The following is a 20383-nucleotide window of genomic DNA, read 5'->3' on the forward strand; positions in this document are numbered from 1 at the left end:
CACAGGGACCAAAATTTCACCCAAAAAATGATCTTTAATGAAGTTGACTGGACACGACATCTTCTGTTTTGTATCAGTCGATTGTCTGAGAGTCAAGGACTGAAGCACTTGTTGGGATAAATGTTGAGGCCAATGTTGATTTGATACTGAGCAGCAGCTGACTTGCATAGGGAAAAAATCTCTTTCAGCTCATAATGGAAACCCCTGTTGTCTGGTTTAGATCACTACAAATGTAAATGAATAGCTTTTGTTGCTGCATCTTTGCTTCTCTCTCCCTCCATCATTCCCCATTGTATCACAAAAGCAAATGTTGTTGAAGGAAGTATTCCTTTATTAGGGTGTTAATAAATAATTGATAGTGTTACGTGCTCTACAAATTTGTGGCGAGCACCACTTCCCTATTTGTGTTTGCACAGTTCCAGGAATTGTCCCATTTTGTGTTTCCCTTCCGATGTCAGTCGATAGAGTGGAGGTCGAGTTGTGTCCGTGTTGAATGCAAGCTTCCTTGTCTTATTATTTCCCATTATTCTTGGCATGGATGCATTAGGCTTGATTGATTTAGTTGCTTTGCCTGAGCTCAGGAAGTTTGACTTTATATCCACCGTACTATTCGACAACTCAGAAAAGAGAAAGACATGACTGCTGACATGCATTATATGCTTGAAGTTGTAGATGTTTTACCCTCCTGATTGTGATGTTTAATTAAATAAATTAAAATAAACATTTTCAGGATGGCTTGTTGAAAGGTACATACATACATACATACATACATGACTCTAAAGGTGGAAGTTAAACAAAATGCTCTTACATTAAAGCACACAAAATGTGTACTGCAATGACATAAAACCACACATACACTTGTCATTTTTCTCTTGAAAACGTAAGTATAAGTAAGTAGTATAAGTATTATATGTAAAATTTCCCAGCTTTCATGCCCCCAGCCTGAAGTTGCTGAGATGTGTGAGTTTCACTGGAATTGTCTCGTAAAAAAAAAAAGCCTATTGACACCGGAAAATCAAAAAAAAGAAACATTTATTGTACATGTAGTAATCAGTGATGGAATGTAACTCTCTGTGTCTGTCTCTGTCCCTTTGACTATTTTTCTTATTGCACAACTCCGTGCTTGGTATTTCCTTTGTAATTTGTTTTCTATCTATATTATTGTTGATGTAAAGCACTTTGTAACTTGTGTTTAGAAAAGTGCTATATAAATGAAGTTTTACTTACTTACTGTTTGTATGAGTGAATTTCCCTTTTACCAGAGCAATATTTCAACACAGTATCGTTACTTTTACTCAAGTAGGACTTTTAAGTACTTTTTACAACACTGGCAGTAATTCACTATATACATGTGTGTCTGTGTGTGTGGACAAGCCCAGCGGCCCCATCAAACATTTGTCCTTGTAGCCAATAAACAACCACTTTGCTCACTGTGCCTTCCTTCCAGCCAATCAGCATACTCTTAACTAACTCTGCCTCCCGCTCAGTGAATATTCAACTGGTTAACTCACTTTGTTCTCCTCTTGAGCCTGTTAACAATTATTTTAGCCATTCTAAAATGTGATAAATGTTCCTCGTTGATCATATGGTTTCTTTGACAGAGGCCAGTATGAGAAAATGTCTCCTCAGTCTGGTTCTCACTGAGCTCAGTATGTGTGCTGCTGTTTGTCACACACATAAGTCTAGCTGTTATTCTTCAAACGCCACAGACAGAGTGTGTGACCCTGATGTACTGTTCATATATTTCCCCATTTACACTGCACCTGCTTCACTATAATGAGCCAATATATCTGCTCACTAATTGCCCTAAATACATATCATAAAGGCCGGCCTGTAAAAGGCTGTCCGACAGTAAAACAGACATGGCATGATGGTAACCTCTGCACACACACACACACACACACATGCACTGAACACATCACACATGCATAAAAACACACATGCACGCAGGCAAAAAGTCGCGCACATTAGCACATACACCTGCACGGACACACAACATACACAAGCATGAATGCGCGCACACACACAGACACTCTTACACACACTCATCCAGCCTTTTAACAAGGGGCTGTAAATAACACAAAGCCATTTCATTAACGAGGTCCAGCCTGAAAACTCGCTGCCTCTCTTCTTTTAAAGCTCGCACACTTCCTGTTTAAAGCTACCCTAACCTGGCAACCCGGCACATGGCAACCTGCTCATTCAGATGAGCTGCAGGGGTGCGGAGGTGGACGTGGTGGCGTGATGCTAAAAATAACACAGCGTAGCTGCAGATATGTAATCACTGGCTGTACACATGAAAAGCTCCTGTGCTGTTTCAATTAGGTATAAAAGCAACCCAGACCTGAAACACGGTTATTAGAAGATTTTAAAGGTGCACTATGTAGGAATTTAAGTTTAGAATTATCTAAAATGATCAACAGAATGCAAATGAAGAATTTTGACGTTATTTCAAAGATGCTGATGTATTGTGTTGCAGAGATATCCATGAAGTTAGCACGATAATCAGTTAGCCCCAGCCCGTCCTTTATCATCATACCACTTCCAGCTCCCAGTCTGGACTGCAGGCTAACAGCAGCTAGAGTTAGCAATGGTTAGTGCTTACTCTGGTGAAATATATGTGATCTGCCTCTGATTTGTTTGCAGTTCGAGGCAAAATTGATGTCTGACCTTCTGCTGTAGAAGAGTAGCAGAGAAAACTAATGCAACTACTGATAATATAAGGCAAAAGTAATGACGAGGTGCTACTGGGTAACTTGATTGAATAATAATGTTAATGTAATAATCCATAGTAGTTGGTATTTTGATATATCAGGTTTGTGTTTTATTATTACATCATCCAGGAGCTAATTTAAATGCTGTGACGTTATCTGGGAACTATTATATTATCATTATATCTACCACATTCAACAATTCTGAAATGAAAACAAAACCCCCACATTAAGCCTTGTATTCCCCACCTGCATTGGAACTGTTGTCTCACTCAAAGGGAAAACTTAGATGTGTCAAACTCAGACAAAATGAGATTGGACTTTACGATGATTTGGTGAGTGTGGGAGATAGAAACAGGAACTTTCCACATGCTGTTTCCAGTGTGGCACATGCACACTCACCACAAATGATAGCTGACTGCGGAGACGCTGATTTAAGAGAAGCAAGTTGGGTCATTAGTGAGCCGGGCCACATTCTGACACTCACAATACATGTAGAAACACACACACGTACACACACACTACAACCCAGATGGCTTTTACAAGGCCCCAGGCCCTCCCTGGCCTGCCTGCCTGGTTTTTAATTATGTCGATGGCTGCCCGGCCCAGATAAAATGGGTCACATTTAACACGCCTTCACTCACCTTCACACACACCACGCATACACATGTACACACTCCAACACCTTGCATACGTACTTACGCTCATAGAGGGTATAGACACTCACCATACAGTGAAGACAAACAAGAAATATGTGATATTTTACACAAGGATAAAATAAAGTGTGTGTGTGTGTGCGTGTGTGTGTGTGTGTGTGTGTGTGTGTGTGTGTGTGTGTGTGTGTGTGTGTGTGTGTGTGTGTGTGTGTGTGGATTTACAGCCTGTTTCCTCTTTAGCTGTCATTAGGCTGCCAGACATGGCTACACAGGTGTACTATTACCAGCATCAGTAATTGGCCTTACACACACACACACACACACACACACACACACACACAAATGCACATATACACTCAATTTTTAAAGGCCAAATCTATACTCACTGTATGGCTCCTCCCGATGAAACACTTGGCTCTGCTACTGATTCTCTTTATTTGGACTCACTGAAAATATTTCAGATCTTTCATGTGTGACAGCTTAATCTGTAATTTAATGACTTTGTTGTTAAATTCTTTACCGCATTTATTAATAAAAGACATATTGTGAGCGTGATTTGATGGGCTAAGATGCTTCAAGTGCATGCGTCTTCTCACGTTTAAGCTGTCTGAAGAACACATTTGATTAATATTTGAATGCAATTTGAATTTAGCTGGACAAACAAACTCTCAACTGCTACATTTGACTGCTATGTTTATTTTTTTGTTGCTAAGCTGTGCAGGTAGTTTGGTGTGTTTCTGTGTATGTGTAGCACATGCATGAAAAGCAAGGAATGAGATGGACAGAAGGAGAAGGAAAAAAATCTGTTAATAAGTCTCATATCAGGATGGGTAGCATTAACACTGGGCTTGTGTCTGTTTAAATCTCTGGACTGGCTGGGAAAATTTGGGTAAGAAAATGAATGAGTCGTGCTTGACAAATACTGTTGACTTCACCATCAGAGCAGTGCTGAGAACAGCAAAGTTCTCTTTATTGATAAACGTTGCACTCAGGTGGAAAGATGGATTTGAAAGAACTGAAATTAAATGAAGCCTTATCAAGCTTTATATCAACTCTCCCATAACTGTTCAGGTGTGTGGTTTCTCCCTCATCAATCTTGCATTTTTTTGTTGTGAAGCACACGTGTGTAGTGTTTTCTCAAAGATTTTGAGCTTGTGAAATGATGTTCAGAAACAATCTCAAAGCCTCTAATTGCACATCCTCCTATGTTAGCCTGTAAAAAACAACTTGTGTATTCATGTAGAAACACTCAAGTTTATATAAACTATTATAACATTGTATGTAAGGTACATGTACACACATATCCACAGACATAAACACAGTCTTCACAGATTTACTAACATGCATTAAGATTTAAGATACTTTCGTCAGTTTATGTGCATCTTTTGTTCTTCATCTTACTGTTCATTCTCATCATTTTCACCCAGAGACCACTAAAGTTAATAAGATGTGAATAATCTCTTGTTCTCTCTATTTCTTTCTGTCTTTTCCCTTCCTGCTCTTAGGGAACATTTATTGACAGGCCCCCTTGTGTATCTGTCCACCTCTCACCTCCACACACACACACACACATAAATGTGGACAGACACACACTCATTTAGACTGTTGAGTGATGTGGCAGGGTAGGGTCATCTCTGCAGGCCCCCATCCATCACACACAGGCGCATTCACACACACACACATACATGTGGATGTGCAGAAACACATTGGAGGCTGTGGGGATCTGTACTCTGTCAGACGCTTTATTAGTCTGCCTGTGTGTGTGTGTATGTGTGTGTGCGTGCATGTTAAAGGGGCCTCCCAACTGGAAACAGACCCTTCTCCAGAAAGGATACACACTCTCACACACACTTCTTTATTTCTTGTTAGTCGTCCTGCGCCTTAATTTGCAACACCTCTAACAACCAGCTCCGCAGCCCATTTCACAGCCACTCAATCTGTCACTGTCACTGCTCTGTTTCCATGACTGGCCCTTTCGTCGGGGTAAAGAGTGTGTGTGTGTGTGTGTGTGTGTGTGTGTGTGTGTGTGTGTGTGTGTGTGTGTGTGTGTGTGTGTGTGTGTGTGTGTGCGTGAAATTCTTACTTTGTCTACCATTTTTATATTTTGTTTTTGTATACGTGTGTGTGTACAGCTGCAGAGAGAGGAGGGAAGTTTCATTTCCACTTCTGCTCTTCTACCTGGAGAGATTTCATTCCAGGCTGCCCCCTAGCTGCATCAAGGAGAAGTGCATGTTATCCTGCATCCCACTCCTTTTTACTCCTTGTCTTTGCTTATAGAAATCCACATTGAAGGGCAATCTGTTCCCTATTTTTTGCTCCTTCTCTTCAGAGCATTTGTTTTTTCATTCTTCGGCCACTTCTTTGACTGAGGCCAGTATGAGAAAATGTCTCCTCCGTCTGTATGCATATGCATAGGTATGCATAGGTGAACCAGAGGAGTTGGCCTTCTATCTTCATGTTCAAGCTGCTGCTTTCCTGCTTCCCACAGGTAGAAAAACCTTAAACTTAGAGAAATCTCTTAGCTAATCTTTTTCAAAAAAGAGACTTTGTGTGATCATCCTGAATCCAAAGAAGACATCTTTGCTCGACATTCACTCCGATGGATGGTCACGCGTGGTTGTTTTACTTGGTAACTTCTGATGTGCAAAAGCCAAGGCAAAATCACTGATCACCACTGATCACTGATCACTTCTCAATCCTATAAAGCATGTAATACACTAAAAACAAAGCATTGTCTAGATTCTAACATGGAAAACTTCTAAGTCAATATCAAGATTTGAAAAGACAGAAACAGTACAACAACAACTACTTTCTATCACAGGCACATATACAAATACATGCAAACTAGGGTGTGTTCACACATTGAAAGCCGGGGGGAGTGCAACAAAGCACCAACATCACACTTCATAAAAATATTCCCTCAGAGACACACAATAACCTAGCAGTTATGTCTCACATGCTGTAAGTCTGCTTCTATCTCCATCTCACATCAAAATCACAATCACCACTGCGCTCCGAGCTGCCATTTCCATTTTCTGCCCTCCGTCAAACAGAAAATAATATGTACCTTGTCATCAACGTCTACCCGTACAAGCAACTTTCCTCTTCTAATTCAGCCCTGCGCGCCACACACATCCGTCAGATATAACTGGCGGAGGAGAGGGCATGCCGAGACATCCATTAAAGGTTCCTAGCTGTCAAAGGTTCCCCTTTGTGTTGTGAGGAGCGATATAAGTGTCGTGCTCTTATCAGAGCTTCCTGTGGAGTTTGCTCTGCATCCTGTCCACTCAGTGCTGCTTCTCTTTCACTGAAGTCTCATTGTGTCTCATGTTGGTACTTGTGTGTGTGTGTGTGTGTGTGTGTGTGTGTGTGTGTGTGTGTGTGTGTGTGTGTGTGTGTGTGTGTGTGTGTGTGTGTGTGTGCGTGCGTGCGCGCTGTCATATGAGTCACTTCTTGATGCTGTTTAATCAAATAAGACTATTGGTCAGGCTCTGAAATGAACATTTAAAATATGTTTTTACTAGTAAATCAATCATATGTAAGTACATTTAAATATGAATAAACATAATAAGACTGACTGTCTTATTGAAACCACTTCTTCAGTCCTGAGATGTGGACAATAATCCCTCATTACTCACAGTGTGCACTCAAAACTACAGCAAGTTCTGGAGGTCAAAGTTGAACCAAGAAATGAATCTCTAAACTGTGATGGATGTTTACAGTGGGCAGTTTGGGTAATAAATCTACTGTTCGCCTTTGTTTTGGTTTTTTTACCCATGCTTCCTCCTGAAGCATCGTTCGTGAGGTCTTTAGTGTTAGTTTCCATTTCTGGCCTTCGAATCTGAAGGAGTAGAGAGGACTTCAGGGGCTAGCTTTGAACAGCCTTGTTGCCTTTGTTTTGTTGAAACCCTTTGCACGTGGAGTTGATGATTTCCACCCGCGTCCTCCCCCCCATGACGTAGGGAAGGTGGGGGGGGAGTTTCATCAACTGAAAAAGAAAGGTAAATAAACAAACAATCAGCCGCGGGCTTACTCTGGCTCTCCTTCTCTGTTGCACCTCATTTGAAGCCTTATAAATCAGACTTCCACCCGGAGACAGGGTGTTAGCAGGCCTCCCCGACAACACACACACACACACACACACACACACACACAGGTCTGCTGCTCATTAAGCCCATGATCAGACCCTTTGGGTGTGTGTGTGTGTAGGAGAAGGAGGGAACCACTATGTGTGTGTACACTACCGTGCCCACTGCATGGCAGTTCTCATGCATGTGTGTAAGTCTCCCTTCCCACACCTATTCCCCCCTAAAGAAAAGACACAATCCCACCATGACTCCACCTGGATCTCAGCTTTTCTCCATGTGTTCATAAAACATGTACGTTACCTGTCGAAGCTCCCCGGGAACGGCGTGACAAGTGCACTCTGACTCCTCCGCCTGCAGGAAAGATATTGGGTGGAGCAGTAGGTGTGTAGGCGGGGGTATGCCTGGTTAGTTTTCAGTGACTGTTTTCACACATAAAATAAAGGCCTGGACTCGATCAAGCCAAGTGTTTTAAGTTGTAAACTGGAAGCAGAAGAGGGAGTAGCTGTAGATGTGAGAGGGAGTGTGTGAGGAATGGATCAGTTTTTATTTATAAGGTTTCCAGTGGATGTTATCACATTATGTGCTTCTGAGTGTCTCAGTGTGAAGACAGAAAATATACACCAGGAACTGATTTGCATAAACTGTCTCTTTTCCCACACTCATAATCAGCAAATACATTTACATAAGCAGCAGCCACAGTTTTTATTTCAGGGTTTTTCAACACAGGGCAAGATTTTGATTATTTTTAGCCGCGGCACTAACAGGCATTGTTATTCTAAAGCAGGCGCATTTAGCGGAGAGGGTAAACTCACACCTTGGCTCAAAAGTAGCACAACATTTGTGTTACCTAAAGCTGTTAACTCAACCATGCGCACATGCATTCGCCTAAAACGGTTGGCGCATTTGCACAAACAAGCACATGGCAGTTCTTCCACACCTCCAACCAGACCCTTTACATATTTACTCACCAAACTTGGCACCTGCACCCCCACCCACGAAAATACACCTTCTGCACGCGCTCACCCAGACAACAAGAACATGACCATTCACACTTTACGAGCTGGGAGAGAAAAACACGAGAAAGGCAGCCTGTTTAGAGAGGTTCACGAACTTTGCGCATCTAAAAACGTCAGGCGGTTCGTTGGTTCTTCTCCATCACACCTCGATTTCCTTCAGCAGACATTTGACTGTGATTAGCAGTGCAGCGAGTCAAGCTAGAGGTCAGCGCTGAACTCAGGCCAGGCTGATTGGGAGTTGTAATTAGAGGAGTTGCTCTGTCTCAGGCCAGTTCTCTCCAGAGGATTCGCACAGGCTCAGTATCACATGCAGCGCTGGGGCGTAATCGGAGATTCAGCCCCGACTTGGTGGTGAGGGTGAGCTTGGGGGTTTTAACCGAGCCGCCCCCAGATTCCCCAGCACCACCAAACTCCACCACACACATACACACACACACACACACACACACACACACACACACACACACACACACACACACACAAACACACACAGCAATCAAAGTAGCAAAGAGTTGAAGGAATTGAGATCTCTGCTGTTTCATAAATACTCTTTCTTATATATATATAATATATACATACATAAAACATTGTTACCCCTTCTTGGTTTTTTCCCTTTGCTCAACAATAAGCCCCTATTTTCTTCTCCTCCTCCTCCTCCTCCTCTTCCTCCTTCACTTCTGCCTCCATACTCCTTCATTCTCTGTGAAAGCGGGTAACATGAAACCCGCTCTCGGAGTCTCAGGGGGGCGTAGGGGTTACAAAGGGTGATCAATATGTGCCAGAGAAAGTCTTTAGACAAGTGAAAGAAGCCACAGTTTGTCTACTCCCTCCTCTTTCTCCTCCTCTCCCTCTTTCCTCTTCTTGTTGTCGGGATTGACAGGGTTAGGTGGCCCTAACACCCACTGACATGTTGCCTCTGTCTGTCTTAAAGGTGACTGACATCGGACTCCTGCCACAGCCCTTTTATACCTTGATGTGCACCTTAAAAATTGCTTTAGAGCCTTCTCAGGGAATGTAATTCATAGAAATATTCCAGTTGATCTGGTGGTTGATATTTGTCAATTTCTTTTTTTTCCTAACCTGTTGCCCTTGTCTCCAACAGGTGGTTGACGACATGGGCAACGTCAAGTTTGCGCTGGACACAGGCCCGGACACCAACGGCAACAGCTGGCTCAAATACGTCCGCTCTGCCCTGTCATTTGAGGAGCAGAATCTCGCCGCCTGTCACCTCACCGGAGACCAGGTGAGTGACATGACAAGGATTGTGTCGTGAGCATGAGAGAGTGGGGACGCTGGGTTAATGTATTTGAATCCGTGCATGGGTATTTATATGTGTGTGTGTGTGTGTGTTTACTGTGTGCGCTAGTAATGATCAAGGAATGGCTCTATTGTGTGTCTGTGGCTGGGCCAGTTGCCAGTTGCTGTTAGGAAATGACCCATGTAAAGAGGCTGAAGAATAGCCTGACACTCCTGAGTCCCATAATAACCATTATCCAGGGCCCCGTCTTCGTCTGTGGAGGCAGCAGTTTCTTACATCCCATCTCCCTCTCCCTCTAAAGAAACCTGGGTGATGCACTGGATACGTTTGGAAAGATGCCCAAGCCAGTGCCCATAAAAGCCCCAACTGCTTAACTAGGCCCTAACCCCAACCCCATGCAATGTGTGTGCCACAACTTAATGCTGCAGTATGGTAGCATTTTTCTGTTTCTATTTATCCCGCAGAGGCAGTTCTTCTTTTTTTTTTTTTTTTTGTTTTGCTTTGCTGACTCTTGTCCCAGTTTCTTTAAATGAAATACCAGCGGTGTTACTTGACACACATTTCCCTCTCAGTTCAGTTTGGACTATTATGATAACCCACAGTCATGCACTGGGATAGAGTAAGTGCAGAATGTACACCAAAAAAAAAAAAAAGACAAAAAATGCATCCAAAGGAATAGAGCTGCAACGACTAATCAACTAAATTAAGCGCCGACTATTTTGATAATTGATTTATGGGTTTGAGTAATTTTTTTAGAGGTAAAAAGACAACATTTTCTGATTCCAGCTTTTTAAAATGTGAGTATTTACTGGTTCCTCGACTCTCTGTGACAGTAAAGTGGATGTCTTTGAATTGTGGACAAAACAAGACATTTGAGGGCGTCATCTTGGGATTTGGGAAACACTGATCAACATGTTTCACCGTTTCATTACATTTTATAGACCCAACAACCAATCGATCAATTGAAAAACCATATTGACAACAATGAAAATAATTGTTGCAAAGGAGCAATGAGAATGAACACTTGATGGTTGACAGTAGCCGAATGCATCCATATGACTTACCCGAGTGTTTCCACATTCCTGTCACTCTGCTCTTATTTGTCTCCTAATCCCTGCCTACACGGCTCTCTCCCCCTCCTGTCTCGGTCTCTAGCCGCCTGTTCCTCGCTGTCTTTGTCTCCTTTCTCTGTCCTCATGTCTTGATCTGCCACCTGTCACTCTGTCACACCGAGGGGACAGGCTAGTGTGTCCGTTTAAGCTTCAGACATTAAGCCTGACCGATGGAGAGAAAGGGGGCTTGGACCAAGCAAGAGAGGGAACGCACAGGGGCCTCCGAGATTGACAAGCACCAATTGGCTGGCAACACCAACCCGTCTAATCCTTTTAAGATTTTCACATCAGTGCCCCCTGCCACTGCCACACAATGTCAAAGAAAGAATCAGGGCACCGGCGAAAATTGTGGAGAATTATCAGAGGCAGAAAAGGCCACGTGCACAGTTGTTTTCTGACGTGTTTTGCGGTTGTTTGTACTTAGCGGAGGGCTTTGCTTTTGTCTGCCTGACCAGTTGCTTGGTGTAGTGGCTCACCGGTACGACCCTATCATTTATTTACAAACACCACACACACACATACACGCACATATGCACAGCCACTAAGTGCTAAAATGTATAATTTAACAGACTATTTCAGTGATTTTTCTTTTCTTTTGCACAATGCATGACTTTATGGAAATATTTGCACACGAGGCAAATTCAAATGCAGGCGGTAACCTTTTAGAAAGCAAGTGGATAATTTATTTGTTTATTTGTTTGTCATTAATGATGTAAGATGAACAAATGTGTGCACGATCATGCATAATTTAGATATTTATGGTCATGCAATAATTTAGTATTATTTTATATATTTTTCCATATACCTCAGGTACAAAAAATAAATGTGCTGTGGACAGTTTGTGCTGAAGTGCTGTTGTGTTAAGAGTTTCTAGAGAAACGCATGTGTCAAAAAGATTTACTAGTGCTTTGTGCATGCATCTGCAGATGGCCATGTTGTTTTCTTTTCTTCCCAATCAGTTCTCTGTCACACACACACCTACACACACACACGTTTCCAGTAACTGTTCTCACTTAATCCTGCTTGCAATTTCATCCTAATGCAATATTCAGGCACCTTAAATTATGGCCCAGCAAAAGCAGGCAAATCAACAGTTTCCTGTGTGTGTGAATTTGTGCATGTGTGAGTGTGAGAGAGAGGGTGAGTGTGTGTGTGTGTGTGTGTGTGTCTACCCCGATTAAATAGTTCCCATTCATTTAGAATGCCAACAATCACACAAAACTGGCCTGTAAGCGAGCCCATTGAGTGTTTTTAGGGCCAAGTTGCATCTGAAGGAAACAGCTGAGAGAGTGCGGGGGTCGGTGTGTGTGTGTGTGTGTGTGTTGCGTGGGTAGTTGAATGGGGTTTGAAGAGAAGATGAACCTTGTCCACCTTCTTGTCACTCCTTCATCTTTTGTGTTTTGGAGTGGAGCCCTCTCCAGCGCTGTTTGATCTGCCCTTCTACCCCACGATGGATCCATCAATAAATAGACACTGGCGTGCATGTGTGTGTGTTTGTGGCCACAGTGGGGGATTATTGCGAGCCCTACGGCTGGCAGTGATCGATGAGGCATCTGTCCCGTGAACACTGGACAGAGATGGGAAGAGGTCAAGACAGGTCTGAGTGTGCGGACCTTACTGTAGAATACACACACAAAGATTCATAGAGATTCAAAATGCAACAAATATTTATTAGAAATGTTTCCTATTTGAATTCCCATTTTTCTTAGTTATCACCTGGATGTTTTCATTAAAAAGAAAAAAAAAAAATCCTGATAATCCTCTCATAATAATGAAGAAGATATGTTAAAATTATCACCATAAAGCGGTTTTAGAAGATTTAAAATAATAGATAACAAGGTTCATTTTATTTAAAATAAAATACGGAAGCACTTAAATGTGATATTGCCACGTTGTTCATCCTTTATATTTATTAAGTGTTTTTCTTTCAAGTCCATTTTTGTGTTCAGAATGATTTTGTCCCTGTTTTCTCACCTATACTATTGATTAAAACAATTGAGGAAAAATCAGATAATGATATTAATAAGTTGGGCTTTTTAAATAACTTCGATGCTAAATTTCACACAGAGAGACATTTTTAATTTTAAGAAGTTGTGTTAAAATATCATCTTCAAACGCTCTAGTTTACTGAATTTGTTTAATCATCATTGAATTGAATTTAATCATCAGAGTTCAAATAAATTGCTCCCATCGTTGAACTTGTTTAAATAACGTTGCTGCATTTTAAAGTAAACTGAAATAGGCCCCTGACAATGATCAATAAAAGGCCCACTGATATAGCGCTTATCTTCGTGTGCGCGCGCGTGTACTTGCGCGTGCTTACACGAGTGTGTGTGAGAGAGTGATCGAGTGACTGACACCGTGAGTGCAAGTCTGTCCGGCTGCTTTATCCATTATTTACATCAATAATAGATTTATCAGGCGGCCAAAGCGGCGGCTGGGATCGGAGATGCGGGGAGGGGTCTGCGCCGCAGATCCCTCAATCCTTTTGGCTGGAGATAAGACGAGGAGGAGTGGCCGACGGGTAACCGAGAGAGCACCAAGGGGCAATAGGGAATCACTAATGAGAGAGAGAGAGAGAGAGAGTCAGGAAGAGAGAGAGCGAGAGAGAGAGAGAGAGAGAGGGAGAGAGAGACTCATCATCATCATCAAAGACGCGCTCACTGACTAGATTAGAGAGTAGACCGGCGGAGGAGCTTCATCCAACCAGAGGGAACAATCACCGACCGTCCGCTGCGCGCCCGGCCGCTCCGCGACCTCCTCTCCCCGGCCCTGTCCGCCCCAGCGCTCCGCTCCCTCTCCGGTAGACCTACTATGGGTTGCGTCGCCAACTCCACCGGGACTGAAGTGCTACTGCAGCAGCTGGAGGCTCTCCGCAGCGCCGCGCAACTTTCACAACTCTTCCGTCTCACGGAGAAAAGAAAGGTCAGGTCGAAAAAGAAAGGCTGCCGCAGCCGCTGTGTGTAGCGTAAGTGTTGTAAATATGTAGGCCTACGATAATAATAATATTATTAGTAGTAATAATAATAATAATGATGATGATAATAATAATAATAATAATAATAATAATAATAATAATAATAATAATAATAATAATAATGATGATGATGATTTTAGGCCTTTGCTCCTTGTCTCATCTTCAGTGCACTAAGTCTCGGAAGTTAGTTTCACCGGCCTTTTACTGTGTGTGCGACTCGATATTTGTGAGTGTGAGTGTGTGTGTGTGTGTGTATGAATGAGTGTGTTCAGCCTGCTTCGTTGAATTGGTGCAGAGCGCCCCCATGTGTTCAGAGGTCACAGCTTTTACGAGCAGCTTGAAGTGGAAGTTTGCGCTGTGGTTTATTGAAGCTGTAATATTATTCATGGGTAAATTATACACGTTGATTGTGACCGAGTTGTCTTTAGACGGTGTGTGTGTGTGTGTGTGTGTGTGTGTGTGTGTAAACTTAGTTTGGTTCGCAGGTTTTCTTGATGCTGGATAAGGCCTCGTTTCTGAGTGGCGTCGAATTTTGCCATTTTTCCTTGTCTTTACTTTTAGCAAAATAATAATAAAAATACTACTAATAATAAGTAATTTATGTCTGATCACACACGTTAAATAATCTCAATCAGAGGAATCACTGTGTGCAGATAAAGAGCCGACATTTCCCAGTATGCTGCAGCTGTAAATGGAAGAAAGAAAAGAAAAAACACGCACGAGAGCAGCTGAGCGGTCTGATGTTTATTTTCGTTTCACTCGCCACTTTTCCTTCAGACTGTTTAGACTCATTACAGCAGTGTTTGTATCGTCTGGATTTCTTCTACATTTTCATTATAAAAAAAAACCCATTTGAGTAATTGTTTTGTGAAAGAACGCAGAACTGTTTTGTGTTGTATTTCAAGTGATTTGTAAGGGAAACACATTATTTTATGTTCGTTTTGTTTATTTTATAACCTGAAATGTGGAATAAAATAAATCACTGTGTGCATCACAAAAAGTCCGACGGAACGACTTTTAATTAGTAAAAAAAAAAAATTATTGAACTGAAGCGAACATCTGAGGCTGATTTTAGGCTGCATGATGTTTAATTTTCTTGATAACAACCCTATGTATATGCTAATAGTATCACAACAACGCGAGGCCTTTCCATTAAGTGCGACAATAAATAAGTGGGAGTCCAGGCTTATAAATTCCGTCCTGACCTGAAGTTAAAGTCTCCCTCTGTCTTTCTCTCCCTCCTCAGATTTATTATAAAGCTGTCCGGGACATTGAAGCAGGGGAGGAGCTTTTAGTGTATATGAAGGACGGTATTTTCCCCGAGGGATCCATGGCACCCAACCTACAAGGTAAGATTAATGCGCGTCATTAGCGCACATTTTAAACAAACTCCAACCTGCATCCTGTGCTGCGTTCGCGGCCAACACACTCCATAACCTCGCTAATGTGACGGGAGGGAAAAAGACACCATCTCTCCCTCCAAGATTTTTTTTTTTTTTCTTTCCTCAAGAAATGTGAATTATTCGAATCATAAAATTCCAGGATGGAATTAAATCCCGCATTAAAGCATCTGGTTGAAGGCCGTTTTGGAGCTGTCATTTAAAATAGGCCTGCCAATAATGAAGGCTACTCCGAAGGGTCTGGTCTGAATTGTGCGCGCACAATGCCTGCCTGCCTGTAATACTGTATCAATTGGCACTTGTCATATTCCATCCAAAGTGAGTGGACATTTGCTGTGAACGGAAAGCCAAGATCAAGTAGGAATTATTAGGAAGCCTTATCCATAAGAACACATTAAATACTGATGTTGGAATTCAAAGAACAAGTATATTAATAAGGGGGGTGCAGTTTGTCCCCAGAAATTCAGCCTAAGCCTTTTTTTTTTTTTTTTTTTTTTTTTTTTTTTTTTTAGGTGGAAGTTTTAGTGGCCATTAGGCTAATGTAGTGTCAGACTCACTTCCCCATAATCCTCCTGGGAATCAGCTCCCTGTTTGACACTGCTTCTCTTTTTGTGTCCTCAATACTTTAATGTGTAATTCAGATTTAATCATGTGTATGTTGTCAGTGGAATAAATATAAAAACAAAAAACAGTTGATCAGTTATAATATAATATCACAGAAGCAGTACATACCATTGATAAATTAGCAATAATAAATTATTGAAAAGAAACAAGTTAATTGAACCTGAAATACTATTTATTTTTATTAATCCAGTCATCTGTCAGCGAATGTTTTAAGTGAGGCTCATCGTATGTTACAGAATAAGCAAATTAGCATTTATGTGGAGGGAAAAACATTTTTTTCCCTTTTCACTGGCTGTGGGTCAGTGTTCAAATACAAATAATAACAAAATATATGTTTACAAAATCTATCTATCTATCTATCTATCTATCTATCTATCTATCTATCTATCTATCTATCTATCCATCCATCCATCCATCCATCTCTCTATAGTACTCTGCTGCACCTCGCTGTACTGTTGTCTTGAAATTGGCTCACATTTCAAAGTGCGTCATGTTTTTAGGTGCTCTCGCCCACCTGTCTTCCCTCTGAGTGGGTAACCCGATTCACTGTGCTCACTACCTTTCAACCGTGCCTCTGAACGTCAGACTGAATATGTCCAATATTTTATCTCCTCATCTAGCATAGACAGCTGTTCAGTGTCAATCTGGGCTTTTCTTTCAAAGTTCACTTGAGCGGAAAAGGGCCCGTAGTTCCGCTGTATTTCTTTAAACATCTTGGACTTATTGTGGTGAACTGCTGTTGTCAGGTAACGTTGTTTTGTTGTGTTTCCAGTCTCTCTGGAACCACGGATGAAAAGGAAAAAAAATCAGATTACTCTTACTTGTCGTTGATTATAAAATGGTGCAGGGGAGAACAAGATGTTCGTGAGATGCTCTGCAGCTCACCAGTTTTTCCTCCCCTGCATGATGCACAGATCTCCATGTCAAAGAAACAGGAGGAAATGGGAGCTCAAAGCAAGCTTGATTATTGAAAAGAAGCAGATTGGCATGTTGGAGGAGTGCGTCAAAGACGGAGCAGACTTGTAAATGATTTGTTCAATTCCTCTGTGTGTATGTAGCAACCTATGTGAAATCTAGAGGGACGGAGGCAGACAGAGAGAAAAGAGAGACTCTCCACCTGCCAGAATGTGTGTGTCAGAGCCAAAGTATTTGGCGTTGTGTGTTGGTGTGAGAGAAGGGTGAAGGCACAGGGAAGAAACGAGTGCAACAGTTCGTCTGTTGTTTGAAGATGTTTATTTTTGAGTGAGAGAGACAGAAAAGTAGAGAGGACAAAGAGAGACAGTTAGCCTACTGTGGGGACGACTGTTTTGTGTGCTTGTCTTTATGTATTCTTGTGTGTGTGTGTGTGTGTGTGTGTGTATATGTGTGTGTGTGTGAGAGACAGCAAGAGACAGAGAGAGAAAGGTAGCAGGGCTGAGTGGGAGCTTGGCAGCGCAGCCCTGCTCTCTGTGTCTGGCTTATCGGAGAAGGAATTTGAAGTAGAGGACTTGAGGAGTCCCCTGAGACCTCACCCATGCTCCCAGATTAGCTGCTAAACTGCACATAATTGTGCTTCCCTTCGTCTCCCAGAGAGCTATTAGTCTCCCCTTTATAACCCTCCCACTCCACCCCACCCTAGTCGCCCAGACCAGACTAACTGAAGAAACACAGGCACACTGATGCACGTATGTAAGTGGCTTTATACATGCGTCCTCATTCGAACACACGGACGTGCCCATGCACTCCGAGATTTTCTTCCAAGGAGGAGTTTATCGTCATTGGGTGTGAACCAGCTCCTTAATTTCAAAACCATCCTCTGCTCTACATGATGGCTGGCAAAAAGTGTTGAGATGTTTGAGCGTCAGAGCAAATGATAACCAACTCTCTCACAGTAAAACATTTGCGCACGGTGAAATATGTGCACACTGGTGTCAGAGTGAACGAGTTAGTTTAGCATCTCAGCTCAGTGTAATGGCCCATTGACCAGAAGGTCATTTATCCTTCTCCCCAAGGTTGGACACACTGATGTTGCTACACTAATGCCCTTTTAATGTGTCCAAGAAGTTCCAGCTGGATAAACGGTCACATGCAGTAGAAAACAGGTGAGCCGTGCACTGTAAGTCATTTTGGATAAACTCATTTAGTGCAGCTTGAAATGATGGATGGGCGTGCACGGCATGTTGGGACACCTGGGGGGCCAACTCAGGCGCTGGCTGTTTGGGTCATGGCAAGGAGGGTATGGCAGGTTGGCACTAAAATCACCATGGGGTTGGCGCCACAGTGCCCCTGCTTACCTCCGTTCCTTGTGCCTCATTCTTTTTGGAAAATGTTCACATAAACACACACACGTACACACATATAAGTCCGTGCACAAAGACACTCCACTGGGCTTTCCCCTGATCTGTTGAACTTGGCGTCTGACTCAGGAACTTGCTATTGAAAACGCTGGCCCGAGTTTTATGTGTTTGACCTTGGTGGTGAGAAGTATTGTAAAGGTTATCAACATGGAAGGGGAAGACCGGCCCCTATTGTTTCCCCTGTGTGCTATTACACCGAAAGTCTCAAGCAAACACTTGCTTTAACAAGCAATTAACTGTGTTAATGAAGGCTACATTTCACTGTTAATTGATTTCCATTTTATGTGAATGTCAATTGCAGACTGTTGCTTTCACCATTTGAATAGGAGTCTGTTTAGCTGTAACTAACAAACAGATAGGTAATAGGTTTTTTTTCTCTGGTATCAACACTTTTTTATACAATTGGATACTTGGTTCTGCATCTTTGAGAAGATGCAGGATTAAATGCCAGGATGCAAACCAGAACTTATAGTTGTCTCTTTGTGCACGGAAAATCTGCCTTTGTCTTTTGCAGACATTAAAAACCGGTGGACACAAGTCAATAATTGTTGACAACCTTTTAGTACTAAAAAAACAAAAGTTGGTTTGTGTGAAGATAAAATAGGAGAATGTTACTCCAAGTTTTAATATGTGCTCTTTTTCTTTATAAGTCTCATTCAGTTTATTTTCATTTTGATAAATATGAGGTATTAAAACAAAAACTGCTTAATCCTTTATACTATTTTATAGTGTAATATACAAGACAGATTGTTTAAAGAATGGTGAAACCGGAAAAAGTGTTCTGACTACAGGAATAAATGAAGAACTTTATTTTTGATCGGTAAGAGGTAGACTCCTCATGTTAAACTATATAATTTACAGGTGTGATGTTGTATTACTCATTTCAGAAGTGTTCCTCACACAGTTAAGGTGGATGTCAATGGATATATATGTACCTCAAGGAGCTTTATTGTGTGATGGCTAAACAAATCTGTGTGTGTGTATGTGTGTGTATGTGCAGACGAGCAGATGTACCGCTGTGAAGACTGTGATGAGCTGTTCTCCTCTACGCTTGAGCTGCGGCGGCACCAGAAGTATTCATGCTCCAGCACCGGCTCCATCTTTGACACACTGAGAGAAGACTTCAAACAGGAACGTGAGGACAGCGATGAGCCCGTCCACGAGTGTAAAGACTGTGAGAAGATCTTCCCAAATGAGTACAGGTACGCAGACACATGAGAACAAATTGTGGCCAATAAATATATACACACTGGGTTATAAATGTGATTTGTATGATTGACTGAAATCACTGATGAGCTTGTGCTCTCCTTATCAAGTCTGGGCCAACACATGATAGTCCACACAGAGGAGAGGGAGTACAAGTGTGACCAGTGCCCCAAAGCCTTCAACTGGAAGTCCAACCTCATCCGTCACCAGATGTCACATGACAGTGGCAAGCGCTTTGAGTGTGAAAACTGTGATAAGGTACAGCATACCCAGCACGTAAGTTGTGCACTGGACACACAGGCTTTATTTGCTTCAGAAATTGTGCTGGTCTTGTCTTTAGGCTTCACTTATAATGGTACCGGACATAGATTAATCATGTAAGAGCAACATGCTTAATATAGACATTAAAGCGATAAAAAAACTCTGTATATTTTCATTAACGGTACTAAGAATAGCTAAATGTAATACAGACAGGGGATTTTCTTTCTTTTTTTTTTTTTTTTCTTGCATTGTTAATACATTGTATTTTCATACGCTTGTCTCAACTTTCAGGTGTTCACAGATCCCAGCAACCTTCAGCGTCACATCCGCTCACAGCACGTGGGGGCACGCGCTCACACATGTCCTGAGTGTGGCAAGACGTTCGCCACCTCGTCAGGCCTCAAGCAGCATAAGCACATCCACAGCAGTGTCAAACCCTTTATCTGTAAGTGAGAGCTTTGGAAGTTAATGACTGGCTTTTTCTTCACTTGAAAGTAGAAAACATTCATTTCAGTCATTTTATTTTATACCTCTTTTTTTCCACCTCATCAACCTCTCCCTGACCTTGCAGTTTCTTTCATCTGCACCAACTTTTTGATTCCTGAACCAAGCGCACAGGTCCAGGAATCATATTTGTATTGCTATTAATTTGATCATATACTGTAAATAATAGATTTTTCCTGTTTTTGTTTATTAGAAGTTTAGGACATATACTATGGTTTAGATCAGCTTGGTTAA

The 20383-nt window shown here is 42.0% G+C and overlaps 1 protein-coding gene across 13 annotated transcripts in view; it reads left to right on the forward strand.

Annotated features, from left to right (window-relative positions):
* The window catches only part of prdm16 (PR domain containing 16), a gene marked incomplete at its 3' end in the record, with an annotated part of 183567 nt that overhangs the window by 147315 nt on the left and 15869 nt on the right, over nt 1–20383 (forward strand). For 6 of the 13 annotated variants that reach the window (XM_084366450.1, XM_084366456.1, XM_084366458.1 and 3 more), the window contains exons 4-8: nt 9574–9714; nt 15065–15167; nt 19179–19380; nt 19495–19660; nt 19937–20090. In XM_084366450.1, coding sequence (XP_084222576.1) covers nt 9574–9714; nt 15065–15167; nt 19179–19380; nt 19495–19660; nt 19937–20090 — 766 coding nt within the window. Of the gene's footprint in view, nt 1–9573; nt 9715–13567; nt 13767–15064; nt 15168–19178; nt 19381–19494; nt 19661–19936; nt 20091–20383 lie in introns of those variants that run through there. The other 7 variants (XM_084366457.1, XM_084366459.1, XM_084366454.1 and 4 more) reach the window with 3 other exon arrangements.

This window comes from Pagrus pagrus, assembly GCF_965226575.1.
Source record: "Pagrus pagrus genome assembly, chromosome: 11".
Taxonomy (NCBI): domain Eukaryota; kingdom Metazoa; phylum Chordata; class Actinopteri; order Spariformes; family Sparidae; genus Pagrus; species Pagrus pagrus.